Below are 20,188 nucleotides of genomic sequence, written 5' to 3' on the forward strand. Positions count from 1 at the left end.
TAAAAACTGTTGCCCCTACAAATTTAGTCAAACCGGTATTTCTTCAATCCAATGGTCACTTTATGGACACTATGGTCTCATTTTAAGCCAATGTCTAGAATTTGAGCTAGGTAGGCGCAATAAATAGTCTTAAAATTCAATTTCTAATGAACCTGTTAAAAAATCTGGTGTCTGGTTCTCAGTAAAGGATGGATGACTAGAGGCGGGGAGTGTGTTGTGTACCTCCAATCAAGTTGATTTGCATATTTTCATTGTTATTGGTGTCATATTGTCTTAGATCTGATGGTAGGGAGAGCTTCATCCAATGCCTAATATAGACGTGACTATCTATAATCAATAAAACCAAGGAAAGGCAATCTGTTTTGACGGATGATTTCTCTTTACTCCCATACATTGGGCGTGTAAACAAAGGAGAGGAGAGATGGAGAGGAGAGATGGAGAGGAGGAAAAGAGAGGAGTAGAGGAGGAGAGTGCTGTGGAGCTCTGACGTGAGAGCTCTCTTCTTGGGATCATTTGTTGGGGAATTTGTCAATGGTAGCTCTGGGGTTCAGCATGCAGCTGGGAACGGAACAGCACCCGCCCTGGGTACACCAAACAAACGCTGTCTCTGACTGACTGTCTCAATAGTCAACTCTCTCCATAGTAAACTCTCCACTCATTACAGCACCGCCGAGACTAAGGTGGAACTTGCATGTAATACCCAAGAGATCAGGAGTTTTACAAATGAATGATCCTTTGGTATTTTATTAGGATACCCATTAGCTGTTGCGAAAGCAGCAGCTACTCTTCCTGGGGTCCACACAAAACATGAAACATGACATAATACAGAACATTAATAGACAAGAACAGCTCAAGAACAGAACTGCATCAATATTAAAAAGGCACACGTAGCCTACATATCAATACATACACACAAACTACCTAGGTCAAATAGGGGAGAGGCGTTGTGCCGTGAGTTATTGCTGTATCTGTTTTTTTAAACCAGGTTTGCTGTTCATTTGAGCAATATGAGATGTAACGGAGTTCCATGCAATAATGGCTCAATATAATACTGTACGCTTTCTTGAATTTGTTCTGGATTTGGGGACTGTGAAAAGACCCCTGGTGGCATGCCTGGTGGGGTAAGTGTGTGTGTGTGTGTGTGTGTGTGTGTGTGTGTGTGTGTGTGTGTGTGTGTGTGTGTGTGTGTGTGTGTGTGTGTGTGTGTGTGTGTGTGTGTGTGTGTGTGTGTGTGTGTGTGTGTGTGTGTCAGAGCTGTGTTTAAATGTTTTATTTGTTATTTAGCCTTTATTTAACTAGGCAAGTCATTTAAGAACAAATTCTTATTTACAATGACGGCCTACCCTGGCCAAACCCTAACCCGGACGATCCTGGGACTGTGCAAACAATTTTGGGATTTTCAACACATTAAGTGATGCAGTCAGTCTCTCCTCAACTCTTAGCCAAGAGAGACTGGCATGCATAGTATTTAACCACATGAGTAATCCTGCAGCTTGACAGAGACAAGGTTTTAAAACTACTGTACCACTACCACTAGATGGCAGAGACGTAAATCACTTCCTACTTTCCCATTAAACACAACTTCATTATTCTTATTTACCAAAGATTTGTGTGAAAAGTTAGGATGCATCATTTCAAGCTCCTGTTTATAAGTTACTTAATAACCACTTTTGAGAATTGTTTTGCACATTTCATTTCCTGTAAGGGATTACAACTGTCCCTCTAATTGACACGTAGACTGTCACAGGATTAATATTTAATGAAGTGAATGGAAATATCACATTTACATTAATTATTGGTGGTGTGTCCCTTGAGATGTGAAGGATAGACTGTGAGTGATGGGACTCTCAATAGCTTCTTCTATAAACCAGTCAGGCGATCACGCAAACACCACATGGATTTGAGCCTGGGTTGTTCGAGTAGCCAACATCAAATACACATCAATCTCCTGGGCTTTATTCGCCAGTGAGGCGAGAGAGAACACCTGACACACTCTCCAGGAGAAACGCCAAAATTGACATGATTGCAATCAAACTCAAGTGATGTGGAACTCAATACTGCGTCCAAAGTTCAAAGGTAGAAAGCAGAACACAGCTGCTTAATTCAAAGGGAGGGGTTAATGTCAGTCATTGAAGCCTATCTAGAGTGTACACACTCAGAGGGAGATGCTATACGGACACGGTTGGTGCCCAAATTGATGACGTACAGTATGTCGTGCAGCTGAGAGTCGAGTATGGAGACGAATGGATTCGGTTCAGTCAGTCGAGCTGATGATGAGCCCTTCCCAGCTAGCTAGTTTATGCTGGCAACAACAGCAGCAAGGCGCTAGTTAAAACTTGGAAAAGAAAGTGATGTTTATTTCAGCGAAGTAGGCCCGTGACATGCCATTTAGCTAACATATCGACAAGCCGGTGCGAATGACCACTACAATGGTGTTGTATCGAGGTGGTTGCCGATGTGAGTTGCTACCCACTCGGCATTAGTTGAGTGGGAAGCAAGAAATAACTTGTAATATTGGTCGTAACCATCTGGATGTCACCGTGATACAGCCTACTCAATGGGTAGAGTTTGTGCTGCAAGCCAGCCACACAACAAAACGGGGCACGGTGTCCTTTGCTCCCACTTGCTGCAGTATGTATATCAGGCCAGGGTGACCGCGATTTTCCTTGAAAATGTACAACTACGGCAATAACGTCTACATTTTTGTGAAACAAAAAAACAAATAATTACTCCGATAAACGGAACGATTCTGAACACTCTCCCAAGTCCCAACTTTGGCAGACAAGTTTCAAATTCTCAATGAAGTTTCTAGCCACAAACATAAACTAGCTAGCTAGGAAGGGCTCATCAGGATGACTGAACGAACTGACTGAACCGAATTCGTTCATCTCCACTCAACTCTCGCTATGCGACCATACTTCATCCATTGGGGCACCAGGCATGTCCATATAGCCTTTCCGATACTCAGGAGAGGGAGAGAACAAGGAAGTGGAAAAATGTCAGCAAGCAGCAGGATTGTGCTGCAAACCATGAGGCAGACATTTTAAGCATGAAAGCAGCATTATTTAATTTTCTCTTTACCCTGGAGAATTTCACACTCCGTAAAGAGGGAAACATTAGAGCATAGCAGCAGAGTCTGTGCTGCAAGAGAAGAGAGAAGAACAGGAACAACTGCTGTGAGAGAAGGAAAAATAACTAAAAGAGAGAATGAGAAGATATACAGTACCAGTCAAAAGTTTGGACACACCTACTCATTCAAGGGTTTTAATTTATTTGTACTATTTTCTACATTGTAGAAGAATAGGGAAGACTTCAAAACTATGAAATAACACATATGGAATCATGTAGTAACAAAAAAGGGTTAAACACATCAAAATATTTGTTATACTTGAGATTCTTCAAAGTAGCCAACCATGGCCTTGATGACAGCTTTGCACACTCTTGGCATTATCTCAACCAGCTTCACCTGGAATGCTTTTCCAACAGTCTTGCAAGGCACTTGGTTTTCCTTCACTCCGCGGTCCAATCACCCCAAACCATCTCAATTAGGTTGAGGTCGGGTGATTGTGGAGGCCAGATCATCTGATGCAGCACTCCATCACTCTCCTTCTGGTTCAAATAGCTCTTTTACAACCTGGAGGTGTGTTGGGTCATTGTCCTGCTGAAAAACAAATGATAGTCCCACTAAGCGCAAACCAGATGGGATGTCGTATTGCTGCAGAATTCTGTGGTAGCCATGCTGGTTAAGTGTGCCTTGAATTCTAAATAAATCACAGACAGTGTCACCAGCAAAGCACCCCCACACCATCACACATCTTGCTCCATGCTTCACGGTGGGAACTACACATGTGGAGATCACCTGTTCACCTACTCTGCGTCTCACAAAGACACGGTGGGTAGAACCAAAAATCTAAAAAATTGGACTCATCAGACCAAAGGACAGATTTCCACTGGTCTAATGTCCATTGCTCGTGTTTCTTGGCCAAAGCAAGTCTCTTCTTATTATTGGTGTCCTTTAGTAGTGGTTTCTTTGCAGCAATTCGACCATGAAGACCTGATTCATGCAGTACTCTCCGAAAAGTTGATATTGAGATGTGTCTGTTACTTGAACTCTGTGAAGCATTTATTTGGGCTGCAACTTATCCTCTGCAGCAGAGGTTATTAGAGCCAGTTTCATCATAGCGCTTGATGGTTTTTGAGACTGCACTTGAAGAAACTTTCAAAGTTCTTTAAATTTGGTGGACTGTCATTTCTCTTTGCTTATTTGAGCTGTTCTTGCCATAATATGGACTTGGTCTTTTATCAAATAGGGCTATCTTCTGTATACCACCCTTGCCTTGACACAACTGATTGGCTCAAACGCATTAAGAAGAAAATAAATTCCACAAATTAATTTTTAACAAGGCACACCTGTTGATTGAAATGCATTCCAGGTGAATAACTCATGAAGCTGGTTGAAATAATTTTATATCTCAAATATAAAATATATTTAGATTTATTTAACACTTTTTTGGTTACTACATGATTTCATATGTGCTATTTCATAGTTTTGATGTCTTCACTATTATTCTATAATGTAGAAAATAGTAAAAATAAAGAAAAACCCTTGAATGAGTATGTGTCCAAACTTTTGACTGGTACTGTAAGTGGTGGATAAAAGGGTGGAGGAAGAGAAGGAGGAGGAGGACTTGACAGTGGTGGAAAAATGTTTTTCTATATCATCGAAGGTGTTCTTGTTGGTAATCATTCAGCTGCATTTAAACATTAGTGGTTTTCACCCGAAACTCCGTGTCTCTCTTCCTATAAGTCCTGAGTGGCCACTGCAGCACAGCCAACCTTGTGAACACAGCAACACCAGCAGCAGAAGCACCGCAACACCGTAAAAGGGGCCATACTGTGCATTTGGAAAGTATTCAGACCCCTTGACTTTTTTCACATTTTGTTACATTACAGTCTTATTCTACAATTGATCACTTTTTTTCAGCAATCTACACACAATACGCCATAATAACAAAGTGAAACAGTTTTTTAGAAATGTTTGCGAATGTATTAAAAAGAAAAAACAGAAATACCTTATTTACATAAGTATTCAGACTCGAAATTGAGCTCAGGTGCATCCTGTTTCCATTGATCATCGTTCAGATGTTTCTACAACTTGATTGGAGTCCACCTGTGGTCAATTCAATTGATTGGACATGATTTGGAAAGGCACATCTGTCTATATAAGGTCCCACAGTTGACAGTGCATGTCAGAGCAAAAACCAAGCCATGATGGCAAAGGAATTGTCCTCAGAGCTCCGAGACAGGATTATGTCGAGGCACAGATCTGGGGAAGGGTACCAAAAAAATTCTGCATTGAAGGTCCCCAAGAACACAGTACACATCATTCTTAAATGGAAGAAGTTTAGAACCACCAAGAATCTTCCTAGAGGTGGCCGTCCGGCCAAACTGAGCAATCGGGGGAGAAGGGCCTTGGTCAGGGAGGTGACCAAGAACCGATGGATACTCTGACAGAGCTCCAGAGTTCCTCTGTGGAGATGGGAGAACCTTCCAGAAGGATAACCTTCTCTGCAGCACTCCACCAATCAGGCCTGTATGGTAGAGTGGCCAGACGGAAACCACTCCTCTGTAAAAGGCGCATGACAGCGAAAAGGCAGCTAAAGACTCTCAGACCATGAGAAACCAGATTTTCTGGTCTGATGTAACCAAGATTGAACTCTTTGGCCTGAATGTCAAGCGTCACGTCTGGAGGAAAGCTGGCACCATCTCTACAGTGAAACATGGTGGTGGCAGCATCATGCTGTGGGGATGTTTTTCGGCGGCAGGGACTGGGAGACTAGGCAGAATTGAGGCAAAGATGAATGGAGCAAAGTACAGAGAGATCCTTGATGAAAACCTGCTCCAGAGCGCTCAGGACCTCAAAATTGATTGGGGCAAAGGTTCACCTTCCAACAGGACAACGACCCAACAGGACAAATCCAAGACAATGCAGGAGTACTTGAATACTGAATACTGGCCTGAATACTTTCCGAAAGCACCGTAAATATTTAAAGAGTAAACTAAGCTTGTGTACGTATATAGTTTACAACAGCCATTAATTCCATCAACTCTTTAAGGACTCTAACCTTCAGTACTTGTATATTGCTTGGCAAGCCCTGTCCTGGTCCTTGATGCCACCCTAGGCAGACAAAACAAATTGCTGCCTTCCTCCCACGCAAAACTAGAATAGTGTAGCCTACACTATCAGCTCGCAATAGAATTTTATGAATGCCCATCCATGTGGTCGGCCTACCGTTTGTAAAACAGGCAGTTGCATTGGGTTTATTAGTCCTGATTCCTGTGACTAATCATTTTGGCTATTTAGGCTCTGCATCAGCTACCCAACTTTATCAGGAGTTATCCTGAGCCTACAGTGCCTTTAGAAAGTATTCACACACCTTAACAGGCATCCTTCTTAACTCAGTTGCCAGAGAGGAAGGAAATCGCTTAGGGATTTCACCATGAGGCCATTGGTGACTAAAACAGTTACAGAGTTTAATGGCTGTGATAGGAGAAAACTGAGGATGGATCAACAACATTGTAGTTACCCCACAATACTAACTAACCTAAATGACAGAGTGAAAAGAAGGAAGCAGAATACAAATATTCCAAAACATGCATCCTGTTTGCAGTAAGGCACTAAACTGCAAAAACTGTGGCAAAGAAGTGTACTTTGTCCTGAATACAAAGTGTTATGTTTGGGGCAAATCCAACACATCACTGAGTACCGCTCTTCATATTTTCAAGCATGGTGGTAGGTGGTAGCTGCATCATGTTATGGGTATGCTTGTTTATGGGTATGCTTATTTTTGGCAAGGACTAGGACGTTTTTTTAGGATAAAAATAAATGGAATAGAGCTAAGTACTGGCAAAATCCTAGAGGAAAACCTGGTTTTGTCTGCTTTCCAACAGACACTGGAAGACAAATTCACCTTTCAGGCAGGACAATAACCTAAAACACAAGGCCAAATTTACAGTTAGTGTAGAAAACGTTAGGTACACCTTAATATTAAGTTGCACCCCCATTTGCCCTCGGAACAGCCTCAATTCGTCGGAACATGGACTCTACAAGGTGTCAAGCGTTCCACAGGGATGCTGGCCCATGTTGAGTCCAATGCTTCCCAAGGTTGTGTCAAGTTGTTTGGATGTCTTTTGGGTTGTGGACCATTTTTGATACACACTGGAAACTGTTCAGTGTAAAAAAAAAACAGCAGGGTTGCAGTTCTTGACACAAGCAAACCGGTGAGCCTGGCACATACTACCATACCTCGTTCAAAGGCACTTAAAACCTCTACCGCTTCTCTCTCCCGGATCCGGGATCCTCCTCATCAAAAAAGCTGACTAGCATAGCCTAGCCTAACGCGACAGGGATATCATATAATATAATTTTCATGAAATCACAAGTCCAATACAGCAAATGAAAGATAAACATCTTGTGAATCCAGCCATTTACAGCGAAAACACAATATGTATTTCTATTAGCTAACCACAATAGCAAAAGACTCAACCGCATATTTTCACAATTTTTCTACCGCATAGGTAGCTATCACAAAACCGACCAAATAGAGATATAATTAGTCACTAACCAAGAAACAACTTCATCAGATGACAGTCTTATAACATGTTATACAATAAATTTATGTTTTGTTCGAAAATGTGCATATTTGAGGTATAAATCATAGTTTTACATTGTAGCTACCCCCAAAAATATCACCAAAGCAGCCAGAATAATACAGAGAGCAACGTGAAATACCTAAATACTCATCATAAAACATTTATGAAAAATACATGGTGTACAGCAAATGAAAGATAAACATCTTGTGAATCCAGCCAATATTTCCGATTTTTTAAGTGTTTTACAGCGAAAACACAATATAGCATTATATTAGCTTACCACAATAGCCAAACACACAACCGCATTTATTCACCGCATAGATAGCATTCGCAAAAACCAGCAAAAGATATAAAATTAATCACTAACCTTGACCAACTTCATCAGATGACAGTCTTATAACATCAGGTTATACAATACACTTATGTTTTGTTCGAAAATGTGCATATTTAGAGCTGCAAACCGTGGTTATACATTGTGAATATGTAGCATCGATTCACCAAATTGTCCGGAGATATTTTGGACACTCACCTAATCTGACCAAAGAACTCATCATAAACTTTACTAAAAAATACATGTTGGACAGCAAATGAAAGATACACTAGTTCTTAATGCAACCGCCGTGTTAGATTTAAAAAAATAACTTTACCATAACAAACAGCTTACGTTATAGCGAGACAGCGCCCGCAAAAAGGGCGAATAATAGGACTCAACATTTTCCACAGAAATACGAAATAACATCATAAATTGTTCTTACTTTTGTTGAGCTTCCATCAGAATCTTGTACAAGGAGTCCTAGGTCCAGAATAAATCGTTGTTTGGTTTTAGAATGTCCTTCTCTCCTAACGAATACGCTCCACAAAGCTAGCCAATGCTGATGACGTTCCCAATTTCTCTCGACGCAGAGAACGGAAAACTCCAAAAGTCCCATTAAACGTTGAATAAACTGATGAAACTCGGTTGAAAAACCTACTTTATGATGTTTTTCTAATATCTATCAAATAAAAACAGAGACGGAGATATTAGCCGTGTATACCGAATGCTTATCATAAGAAAACATGGAGGCACTTCCCGCGCCTAGGTAGAGAAAGGAAATTCTGGTCACGTCATTCCAAGAGCTCTTGTTCGACCTCAGATCAAGCTAGACACCCCATTCCACCTTCCACTGCCTGTTGACATCTAGTGGAAGGCGTATGCAGTGCATGCATTTCCATAAATATTAGGCAATTGAATAGGCAGGCCCTAGAACAGAGCATCGTTTTCAGATTTTTCACTTCCTGTCTGGAAGTTTGCTGCAAAATGAGTTCTGTTTTACTCACAGATATAATTCAAACAGTTTTAGAAACTTGAGAGTGTTTTCTATCCAATAGTAATAATAATATGCATATTGTACGATCTAGAATAGAGTACGAGGCCGTTTAAATTGGGCACGATTTTTTCCCAAAGTGAAAACAGCGCCCCCTATTCACAAGAAGTTAAATATTTTTCCTTTCCCATTCACCCTATTTTAAAAATTGATTTAACCTTTATTTAACTAGGCAAGTCAATTAAGAACACATTCTTATTTACAATGACGGTCTACCCTGGCCAAACCCGGACGACGCTGGGCCAATTGTGTGCCGTCCTATGGGACTCCCAATCAAAGGCCGGATGTGATACAACCTGGATGGCACACATACACAATCGATGTCTCAATTGTCTCAAGGCTTAAAAATCCTTAATTTACACTGATTGAAGTGGATTTAACAAGTGACATCAATAAGTGATCCCAGCTTTCACCTGGGTTCACCTGGTCAGTCTGTCATGGAAAGAGCAGGTGTTCCTAATGTTTTGTACATTCACTGGAGTTGCTTACCAAGACGACATTGAAAGTTCCTGAGTGGTCTAGTTACAACTAACTTGACACAGCTTGAAGAATTAAAAAAATAATGTGCAAATATTGTACAATCAATCCAGTTGTGCAACGCTCTTCGAGGCTTACCCAGAAAGACTCACAGCTGTAATTGCTGCCAAAGGCCATTCTAACATGTATTGACTCAGAGGTGTGAATAGATATGTAAAAGAGATATTTCTGTATTTCATTTTCAATCAATTTGACAAAATGTCTAAAAATATGTTTTCACTTTCTCATTATGGGGTGAGACAAAACGAATGTAATCAATATTGAATTCAGGCTGTAACACAACAAAGTGGGTATGAATACACAATAAGGGGTATGAATACTTTCTTAAGGCACTGTATTTGCAAAGAGAATCCATGTGTTGACACAGCAGGAAATGCAGAAGTCTTTTCTTTTTCGCTATTATGCAGCTTGTCATAAATCTACGAATACAAACTTAAAAGTACTGATTATCATGACAATTTAGCCCAGAGGGTGAAACAGCAGTTGTGAGTAGCTTGATTTTTCATTCCATTTTCTCCATTTTACTTGGACCTGTCCTGTTTTAGGATATATTGTTTGATACAGCATATATTGTTGATATGTCATTTTCACATTGAAGCACATGTTTTTATTTGATTGAGTGCCAGGTTAGGCTATTTGATCTGAGAATGATGTATGCATGATGTAACATGTGTCTCATGACAGCTTACAAAAAACGCCACATACCCATTCTACCATAGGCTATAGGATACGTGATTTATGTTCGATCCTTTTTTGACGAAACAATGATGGAACGCTGTAGCGGTGTGTCTCTCCAACAGCACCCTGGAGAGACGCGCTGGGCATGGACATGCTAAATATTTTGCGCCCCTGCCTTTGACAAAGTGGGCACTGCTTGTCACGGGGTGGTATCAACGCTCACCTAAATAGCCCATATGCCACTGGGTGAGAGAGATTGTCATTGTTTTTTGGGAAGAATTATGTGAGGTGTTGTCTTGGTCAGTTTAGCTTGGAATTTGCTGCCCTCGTCAATCTGCCGCGCTAGGCGGTTGCCTAATCCTGCCTAACGGGCTGGCCCTGTAGCTTGGCCCTGTAGCTTGGTTCCATTAATTACAAGGACTGTAAACTGCACAGTATGCCCTGGAGAAAGAGGGCAGTGGTGAGAGCTGATACATAAAACAGCAGTTGTTCATTATAATGAGGAGAGGTAACTAGCTGCAGGATTTGCGTCGCTGGATGCCCTGGAGCTCAGAGCTACAGAGTAGAATCATTAGGTTGAACCCAGACACAATGCTAATTAGAAGCCAGGCACAAACAGAATATGGAAGTGAAGCTCTGAAACGACAGGCTATATTTAGCCCCTATCTGAGCTGCTGCCACACTAACACATTAGCTTTCCACACACATCTACTGTAACTCCCAGTCCTCTCTGCAGCACATGGGCTTTACATTAGATCACTGGTGGAAAGAGGAGCTTTCAGCCCCTATTGCTAGGAATTGTCTATAAGAACGAACATCCTCAGCTTAAGTAGGCTCAGCTCCAAAGCAATGTTTTCCGGTGTTGGATGAGGTGAGTCCCCACCTTGCAATGTAAACCACATTGAAAACTCATGCAAATGAATAATACATATAGTAGTACAGACAGGACAAACAGGCAAGACAGACATGCCTACACACATCTAATAGCGTAGCGTACCAGGTTGACACTCACCTTCTTGGTGAAGTCCATGGCTCTGAGGATGGACAGGTTGAGAGTCTCCAGGGAGGCCAGTACACCCTCATAGTCACCCATGTGTTTGACAAAGTAGTCTGGAAGGACAGGGGAAAGGACAGAGGTAAGAGGGGTACACACTAGAGCCCGACCGATATATCGGTTTACCAATATTATCGGCTGACATTGGCCTTTTACTGCTATATCGGTATCAGATGGTAAATCCACAATAACCGGTATTCAATAAATAGGATGAAAAAAGGGAATCTCAATCTTATCTGAACACTTGCTGCAGTTCTCATGATGTGTCATTATTGTCACAATGTATGAAATCAACATTTGAAGCATAGTTATTGGACAATTGCTGTTTTGGATGAGAATAATTAATTTAATTTAATAATTAATTTAATTTCCCCGATCTAAAATAGTATATCGGCAGATTTATCGGTAAGTTGTGTCCCCCCAAAAATCGGAATCATATCGGACCCCAAAAAACATATAGGTCGGGCTCTAGTACACACAAATACACGTGCATACAGGCACACACACACTTAGGGGACTACCGACTAGCTACGTGATTAATCAATTCTTCGTTTGAAAACTACAAAATCAGATATTCTACTGGGAAGTTTGGGATTATTGTGAAGCCAGAAAACTATTCATGGCATATTGACTTCACAGATTGATTTCGTCATACATTCACATATACAATACATCCAAAGACACACACAAACACAAGTAAAGCTCACAAATAAACACACAGATTAATCTGTTAATACTTACCACAGAGTTCCTTAGTGTCAACATTACTAACACACCACAGGTTAGTTAGGAGCAGCATAGGGAGAGAGAGAGAGGGAAGAGGCAGTGGGAGAATGCGATAAGAAACAGGCAAGGCTGGCATGCAACACAACATGATCTATAACCATCTATATCTATATTGCTCCATCAGGGGGGAGCAGGAGGTCCACAATAATTTGACAAAACCCTAACCTAAATCAGAAGTGTATCTGTTCTCATGAATTCAGCTTCAGGTTACTAAATCTTTATTCATTTTGTATCTTATTATTCTTTGGCATAGAAGATGCTGCTATAAATCACTGATAAAAAATCTCTACAAAGGCGCAGTGTAGGGACCAGATTGATGAGGAGCAGGAATAAGGAGAACAGTTCATCTTTGCTTGCTGTGGTCTGGGCAGTCGATAAATCAGATTGGCATTAAATATTGTTAGGTTCTTATTTTTCAGAGTAAATAACTCACGGACACTAGAGAAGCTTAACCAAGTTGAATTATTCCCAAAGGGTCGACACAGCTGTATTCAGACATCACATTTCACACAAGCACTGATATTTAACCCTTTCTCCTAGGTTGAGTCTCCTCCTCCACACTGAACAGCCAATGCATCCCTGTTGCTAGACAGAACCTTAGTGATATCTGTTCTTTCTCACTTCATCTAACCTGACCTCTACCCCAAAGTGGTCACTCCTCCCCAACTCAAGGCTGTCATGGTTATTGATACCAGACTGTGTCTCTTCTCCTCCCAGAGGATCCCTGATGGCTAACAATAACATATCCTGACATAATGTAAACGTTATACATCACCCTCTGTCCCTCAGTGACATTGTTAGTTTCTAAGATCTCCACCCGTCTCCCCTACACATTCCAAAGCCATCTGACTCCTACAGATAACCATTAACTTCTGATGTAACAACCATTCTCTATCATCCCTCAGATACCATACTTCTGATCAATCATCTCTCTAGTATAGCAATGTTCAGAATCCAACAATATCAAATGCTTACATTGTAATTTAAGGTTTTAAACAGGCCAATCAATTATCTCCCAACAGTAACTGGTTATACTTCTGAGTAACGAAGAGAAAGAAAACCTTCGGATAAAATCTAAATATATATGACATAAAAAGCATTTATTCATGATTAAAGAGAAATTGAGTGGAACGATCTTTTGTTCAATCAATATTCTAAAGAGAGAACGCATTTAGTGTCTGAAAATAACAAGGCTGATGACATGGACGGTCAGGAGTACTGTAAAATGCCAGCCGGAAGGACAGTGAAAGAAGGTGAAAGAGAAAAAGGAAGAGAGGGAGGAATAAGAGGATGACCACAGGTAACACAGGAACTGGAGGATTGTCCTTACTCTGCAATTCTTTCATCATCCTCTCTCTCTTCCCTGGTGTTTCATCTTTCTCTTCATCATTCTCTTTTTCACTTTATAATCTAGAGGTGTCATCAACAAAGGCCTGTCAGCTAAAGGTCACACCAAATCATATCAAAAGATCTTGAAAAGGTGGATATGACATTTATGAGTACAGATAAATGGTATACTTTGCAAGCAAACACACACACACACACACCATCTCAGACCAGTGACATTTCCCCCTAAATGTAACACACTTTATTAGAACAGTCCTGATCATAACTAGAAAGCAGATTATGATCTACATATTGAAGATAATATAGATAGATAACAGATACTATTTGAGATAGATCATGTAAAAACATAGTGCATACTGTCTGAGATACTCTAGGGTTATTCGAAGTGTACTCCTATGGGGACAGCGAAAGAACCCTTTTAGGTTCTAGATAGCATCTTTTTTTCTAAGAGTGACCCCATCCACCCCATTCCACCCTACTACTGTCATCCCTGTCCTATTCCCTTTTCCCTCTCATCTCTCCTCCTCTCTGTTCCCTCCCCTCCTCCCTTCTGCTCCTTGCTAAGGCATTGTTCACGGCTGGCTGTGCTGGTTCATTATTTAATGAGGGGGAAGCGCTAGACCTGGCAAACAGGGACTTGAGCTCAGCAGCTGCACTCGTCTCCTCCCTTTTACATAATTCAATCTGAAATGTGATTAAAGACAATGCACACAGTGGAGCAGCATACCCTCCTGAGGCAGCCTGACACTGAGCGGGGGAGAAATGTGGCAAAATACACACAGGCAGGGCTGGCCTACTAAACAGTACTGCATATATAATATATACACACCCCGGTAGGATTGGTCCATTTGCTCACATATGCAGACACAAACACACACACACACACACATGCACACATGCACACTTGCACCTCCTCTTTAGCACTTATGTTAGTGAATAGGCTCCTAACATGAAAAGAGGGACATAAAGGTCCTGGGATGTCTCAGCCATGGACAAAAGTAGACCGAAACTAGAGGATGACTTGTGATCGTTTCATATATCTCAATGCTATCTCCTCCCTGCGCTCCAGACCCAAATGGTCAGGTCAATACCTCTGCTTCAGCAGTGTGATGATGCTCTCACCTTGTGTTATCTGAGTCAATGGAGTGAAACAGATTCTCCAGCTCCTCCTCATTCAGCGTTCCGTCGGAGAAGAACGCCTGGAACTCATCCAGAGACAGCTTCCCATCATCTGCAGGAGGAGAGGAGGAGAAGAGGAGAGGTGGAGACATCCATCAGGTTAACAGCGGATATAAACCATGCAGCTACACACCATGATCACCGTCATTACCACTAGGCTCATTGTGATAATATGCAGTATACACACAGTGATCAATGAACATGGTCTTTATCATGATATCATCATCGCCATTATCACCGGAATCATTACCAACAATGTCATAATAGCCATAATCATCATCGCCATAATAATGATAATCATCATCATCATCGTCATCTTCCTCCTCCGCATCGTGATCTATCACAATCACCCTGCAGTCTTCCATCAATGCTGAACCATTATAGATTATGGTAAAGAATTTACACAATGCTCTGGGCATTTGCAAGCTGTAAGATCAACAAAGTGAAAATCATTTGAGAGGCCACCACTTGCAGAGCTTTTGTTACAGACTGGTCAGCTCTCTGCGGATCAGTAATTATTGATTCCAGAATGATGTGCAGTACTACTACAAGGGCTGAACAGGCATCTGGACCTGGAGAGAGCTGGCTCCTGATCCATCAGGCTCCCACTGAGCCACTCTGTACCCAGTGAGAGGCCCTACACCCAAGATCAGAACTAGAACCAGACTAAGACCCCAGAACCAGGCCAGGTCCTAGCCCTCAAACTTAGCCCTCGGGCCCAGCCCCAAGAACCAGACTCCAGGCCCCAGCCAGGAGGACTCCAGTCAGCATTATTAGGACTACAGGAGTCTGTGGAGCCATGCTGTGGCCTGGCGCACCACGTGAATGAGAAACCACTTGCCCTTGAAGCTGTTCAACTGGACTTTTGGCTATTGGAGCCATTGTAGCCTCTAATCTCCAGTGTAAGAAAATGACTACCGTGCAAGCCAAAATAAAGAGAGTGGTTTTTGTTATTGCCGCCTAACAGAACTATTGGGACATTTAAAGGGAAAAGCTTTTGAATCTGGTCCTTTGAATTAAAACTGGCCCTCATTCTTGGCTGCATTAGCACGCTCCCCTCTCTCTTTCTCCCTCCATCTCTCTCTCATCATCTCTCTATTTCTGCCCTCCTCTCTATACTATTGATATCCCTCCCCTGTTCTTTCTCTTCTCTCTACCTTCATCATTGCTCTTTCTGTCCCCCTCTCTCTCCTCTCTCCACTGTCACTGTCATGTATCTCTTATTTGCGCCTGAGAGACAGGCATAGGCACTTAAGAGCTGAGTGAACTGCTGGAACAGAGGGTGAGGATGGATACAGAGGAGAAACATCTTTCTACTAAACACAGGCTCGTCTCCACCTCTCTTCTGTGTCCCCCTGTCTTACCCTGTTTCCATACGAGGCAATAGAGTCTCAGAACAGCACAACTGTACCAGCAGTTAATTAAACACTGACCCACTTTTACCGCAGTACTCCCACTAAGGAATACCATGCGCATGAAGAAGCACGCCAGCCCAGCCCTATCTTCTCCAAATTAGAGTGTGCTGGAGGATATGGCCTGGAGGATATGGCCACTACTGCAGCTCAGTGGGTACAGTGGGATATGGGCTGGACATCAGGTTCTGATGTGGGCAGATCTCTGGTTCCAGTGTTATCTATGTTCACCAACGGGAAAGGGAATAACATTCTCTGTGTTCCAGGCTGATAGGTGGACTATAACTCATACAGTATGCAAGCATCCGGATCTGATAAAGACACAGTATAAACCCCAAGCTGGATGAAAAGCTCTGCTCAGATGGTCACGTTTTTCCGATAGAGCCCAGATTAGATTCAAAGCAATGAAAAGACCTCATAGCCAGTGGTGTTATTTTGTAATAAAATGTGATGTGTGTGTGGGGAGGAAGTGTGGGGAGTTAGTGAGGACAGACAGGGGTACATCAGACAGATGGGAACGGTTCTGCTAATGTGTCTGAGTGGGCAGACGGCAATACGGATGACACTATGCAGACCTCGCTGCTACAGATAAAAGGGATGCAATTAGCACTTTTACTTCCAGCAGGGCTCTCACATCCTGCACTCTTCTAAGAATAAGAACAGACATAGACTCTCTATTTCATTTCTATCCTTTATCATAATTTGTTGGGGTGCTGGGCTTCCAGGTTGTCATGGCAACCAGACTCCTGTGCATCTCTCCCCTTTTCCTCTGTTCACCATCTTCCTCATTTCTAATGACCCAATCCAGGAAAAGAGTGTAGAGACCCATTTCCAGTGACCCATCTTTTCTCTCTTTACAATTCCTTTTTTTGTCCTAGACTAATAAAGGACCTTTTTACAGCTTTTATCTCCTGCCTGAGATGGTCTGTGCTAGTGATCCATCAATTCAGAACAGGAGAATAGCCCCCTGCTAAGCAAGATTACCACACACAGGAATATCTTCCCCTGATGTATTGACGGGACATTTTATTAGAGAAAAAGTTGTGGTTGGGAGTGTCTGAAAGTGAAGGTGTGTGTGTGTGTGTGTGTGTGTGTGTGTGTGTGTGTGTGTGTGTGTGTGTGTGTGTGTGTGTGTGTGTGTGTGTGTGTGTGTGTGTGTGTGTGTGTGTGTGTGTGTGTGTGTGTGTGTGTGTGTGTGTGTGTGTGTGTGTGTGTGTGTGTGACACCGATGAATCAACGGTAGCTAAGATGGGGAGAGGTCTGTCCGTGATAAAGTGCTGCTCTGCTTTCTTGACATCACAATCAACAAAACAAGTCCTACAGGTTTTATCACACCTGGACTACTGCTCAGTTATATGGTGAAGTGCCACAAAGCAGGACATCGGCAAATTACAGTTAGAACAGAGCAGCACGGCTGGCCCTTAAATGTACACAAAGGGCTAATATCAATAACACGCATGTCAATCTCTCCTGGCTCAAAGAATAGAAGAGATTGACTGCATCACTACTTGTTTTTGTGAGAGGTGTTGACATGTTGAAAGCAGCGAGCTGTCTGTTCAAACGACTAGCACACAGCTCAGACACCCATAACTTACCCCACAAGAGCTGACACCAGGGGTCTCTTCACAGTCCAGAACAGACTCTGGGAAATGCACAGTACTACATAGAGCCACGACTACATGGAACTCTTCCATATGAAGTAACTTACATCTTAAAACAACGAGAACTCACACACACACTGACACATGGACTCTACACACCCACACATTGTAATATTGTACATTTGTAATAGAGTTATAATGTAACAATGTATAGTATAATGTATTGTTACGATGTAGGCTGTTGTTTTGTTGTGATAATTGTCTCATTCGTCTTTAGAGCCCAGAACGAGTAGCTGCTACAATGGGGATCCTAATAAATACATAGAGAGTGAGAGAGAGTCTGAAAATGATAGCGTGTGTGCACGCACAACGAGGATCGGCCCCACACAGAGCCAGGGCCGGTCCCAGAGACCTGCTTTGGCTGATAAATGAGGAACACAAATGGCTCTCACAAGGCTGTCAGCTTTCCTTATTGCCGTCCATCAAATCAGCACAGCCAAACCTGCCCTGTCTGCCATGATAAAGAAATACACTAATCTCCTCACAGGACAGATGTTCACCAACAAATGTTACCACATACAATAATTTAGCGTTGGTGTGAAGCATACATCAACATACTGTATCATTAGTGGTTTTATTTAAGTGGTGATACTGCAGACTCTTACAGTACAGAGCTTGGTAGAGACAGAGATTGAGTAATCTATAGTATAAGTCCCATGTCTCCTCTGAGTGGCTACCATCTGTCATGTCATGATGGGAACAGGGGGGGAGCGCAACCCTCATTACTGCATCCCATCCCTACCCTGCATCATTATGATCAGCAGCGTCACTGACAGGATCAATTCATTAACAATAACCCAATATTATTCAGATGTAATCTACACTACTCCTGCTACATGGTCTCAGAGTGGCCTGGATGAGGCTGTGGTGAACGGATTAAACTGAACACCTCTGAACAGTAGCCCACAGCACAGGCAACCTGCCAATAGAAGCCGAGCACACACAGCACTCCCAACCAATCGGATCCTAATATACTTACTAAGAAGTCAAACCAATCTTATCGCAACATACAAAATCAGTCACTCCCAAAATCATAACAAAGGACACTGTGCTCAGACTACCAATGGGAACATACAAAATCAGTCACCCCCAAAATCATAACAAAGGACACTGTGCTCAGACTACCAATGGGAAATTTAGCATGATCAAAGATAATAATCCAGTAAGTACATTAAGGCTTTTTATGGAGATTAGGATGGGTGAAGAAGCTTTAATAAATGATCACCATTTCCTCTTATTCAGCGGCTAAGATCTGATTCAAATGGCACAGACTTTCATGTAATCATCATCAATCAAGTAGATCAACAAGAGTCACTGCCCAGTACAAATTGTGCATGTGTGCACACGCGCAGCGTACGTGCGTACAGGATCAATTCATTAACAATAACACAATATTACTCAGATGTAATCTACACTACTCCTGCTACATGGTATGTGTATGTGTATGTGCATGCAAATATCCATATTGCTGTTTTAAGTAATTATGCTTTATAGTCAAAAATAGCAATGTGTCAAGTTGATGAAGATTCATGCAGCGATGGGAGAAGGACTCTGATGGTTCCTAACACCATTCCATGGTCAGGGGAGATTTCATTTTCACGAATGATGTCTCATGGTCATTATGGTCAGTTATAATGTCTCATGGTCAATAATGTGGCTTTACAGTGCATTCGGAAAGTTTTCAGACCCCTTCACTTTTTCCACATATTGTTACGTTCCAGCCTTATTCTAAAACTGATCATTATTTATTTTTTTCACTCATCAATCTACACACAATACCCCATAATGACAAAGTAAAAACTAGTTTTAAAATGTTTTCCTCCAGACGTGACGCTTGGCATTCAGGCCAAAGAGTTCAATCTTGGTTTCATCAGACCAGAGAATCTTGTTTCTCATGGTATGAGAGACTTTTAGGTGCCTTTTGGAAAACTCCAAGCGGGCTGTCATGTGCCTTTTACTGAGGAATGGCTTCAGTCTGGCTTCCACTCTACCATAAAGGCCTGATTGGTGCAGTGCTGCAGAGATGGTTGTCCTTCTGGAAGGTTCTCCCATCTCCACAGAGGAACTCTGGAGCTCTGTCAGAGTGACCATTGTGTTCTTGGTCACCTCCCTGACCAAGGCCCTTCTCCCCCGATTGCTCAGTTTGTCGGGGCGGCCAGCTCTAGGAAGAGTCTTGGTGGTTCCAAACTTCTTCCATTTAAGAATGATGGAAGCCACTGTGTTCTTGAGGACCTTAAATGCTGCAGAAATGTTTTGGTACCCTTCCCCAGATCTGTGCCTTGACCCAATCCTGTCTCGGAGCTCTACGGACAATTCCTTCGACCTCATGGCTTGGTTTTTGTTCTGACATACACTGACAACTGTGGGACCTTATATAGACAGGTGTGTGCCTTTCCAAAGTATGTCTAATCAATTGAATGTACCACAGGTGGACTCCAATCAATCTCAAGGATGATCAATGGAAACAGGATGCACCTGAGCTCAATTTCGAGTCTCATAGCAAAAGGTCTAAATACT

General features: G+C 42.1%; 1 protein-coding gene across 2 annotated transcripts in view; it reads right to left on the reverse strand.

Moving 5' to 3' along the window:
• Positions 1 to 20,188, reverse strand: part of LOC139539898 (N-terminal EF-hand calcium-binding protein 2-like) — a 124,985-nt gene that overhangs the window by 60,817 nt on the left and 43,980 nt on the right. For both annotated transcript variants that reach the window (XM_071343282.1, XM_071343281.1), the window contains exons 3-5: positions 14,542 to 14,650; positions 12,028 to 12,053; positions 11,245 to 11,342 (exon numbers count right to left, since the gene is read on the reverse strand). In XM_071343282.1, coding sequence (XP_071199383.1) covers positions 11,245 to 11,342; positions 12,028 to 12,053; positions 14,542 to 14,650 — 233 coding nt within the window. The remainder of the gene's footprint in view (positions 1 to 11,244; positions 11,343 to 12,027; positions 12,054 to 14,541; positions 14,651 to 20,188) is intronic.

The sequence above is a fragment of the Salvelinus alpinus genome, chromosome 15, assembly GCF_045679555.1.
Source record: "Salvelinus alpinus chromosome 15, SLU_Salpinus.1, whole genome shotgun sequence".
NCBI classification, from domain to species: Eukaryota; Metazoa; Chordata; class Actinopteri; order Salmoniformes; family Salmonidae; genus Salvelinus; species Salvelinus alpinus.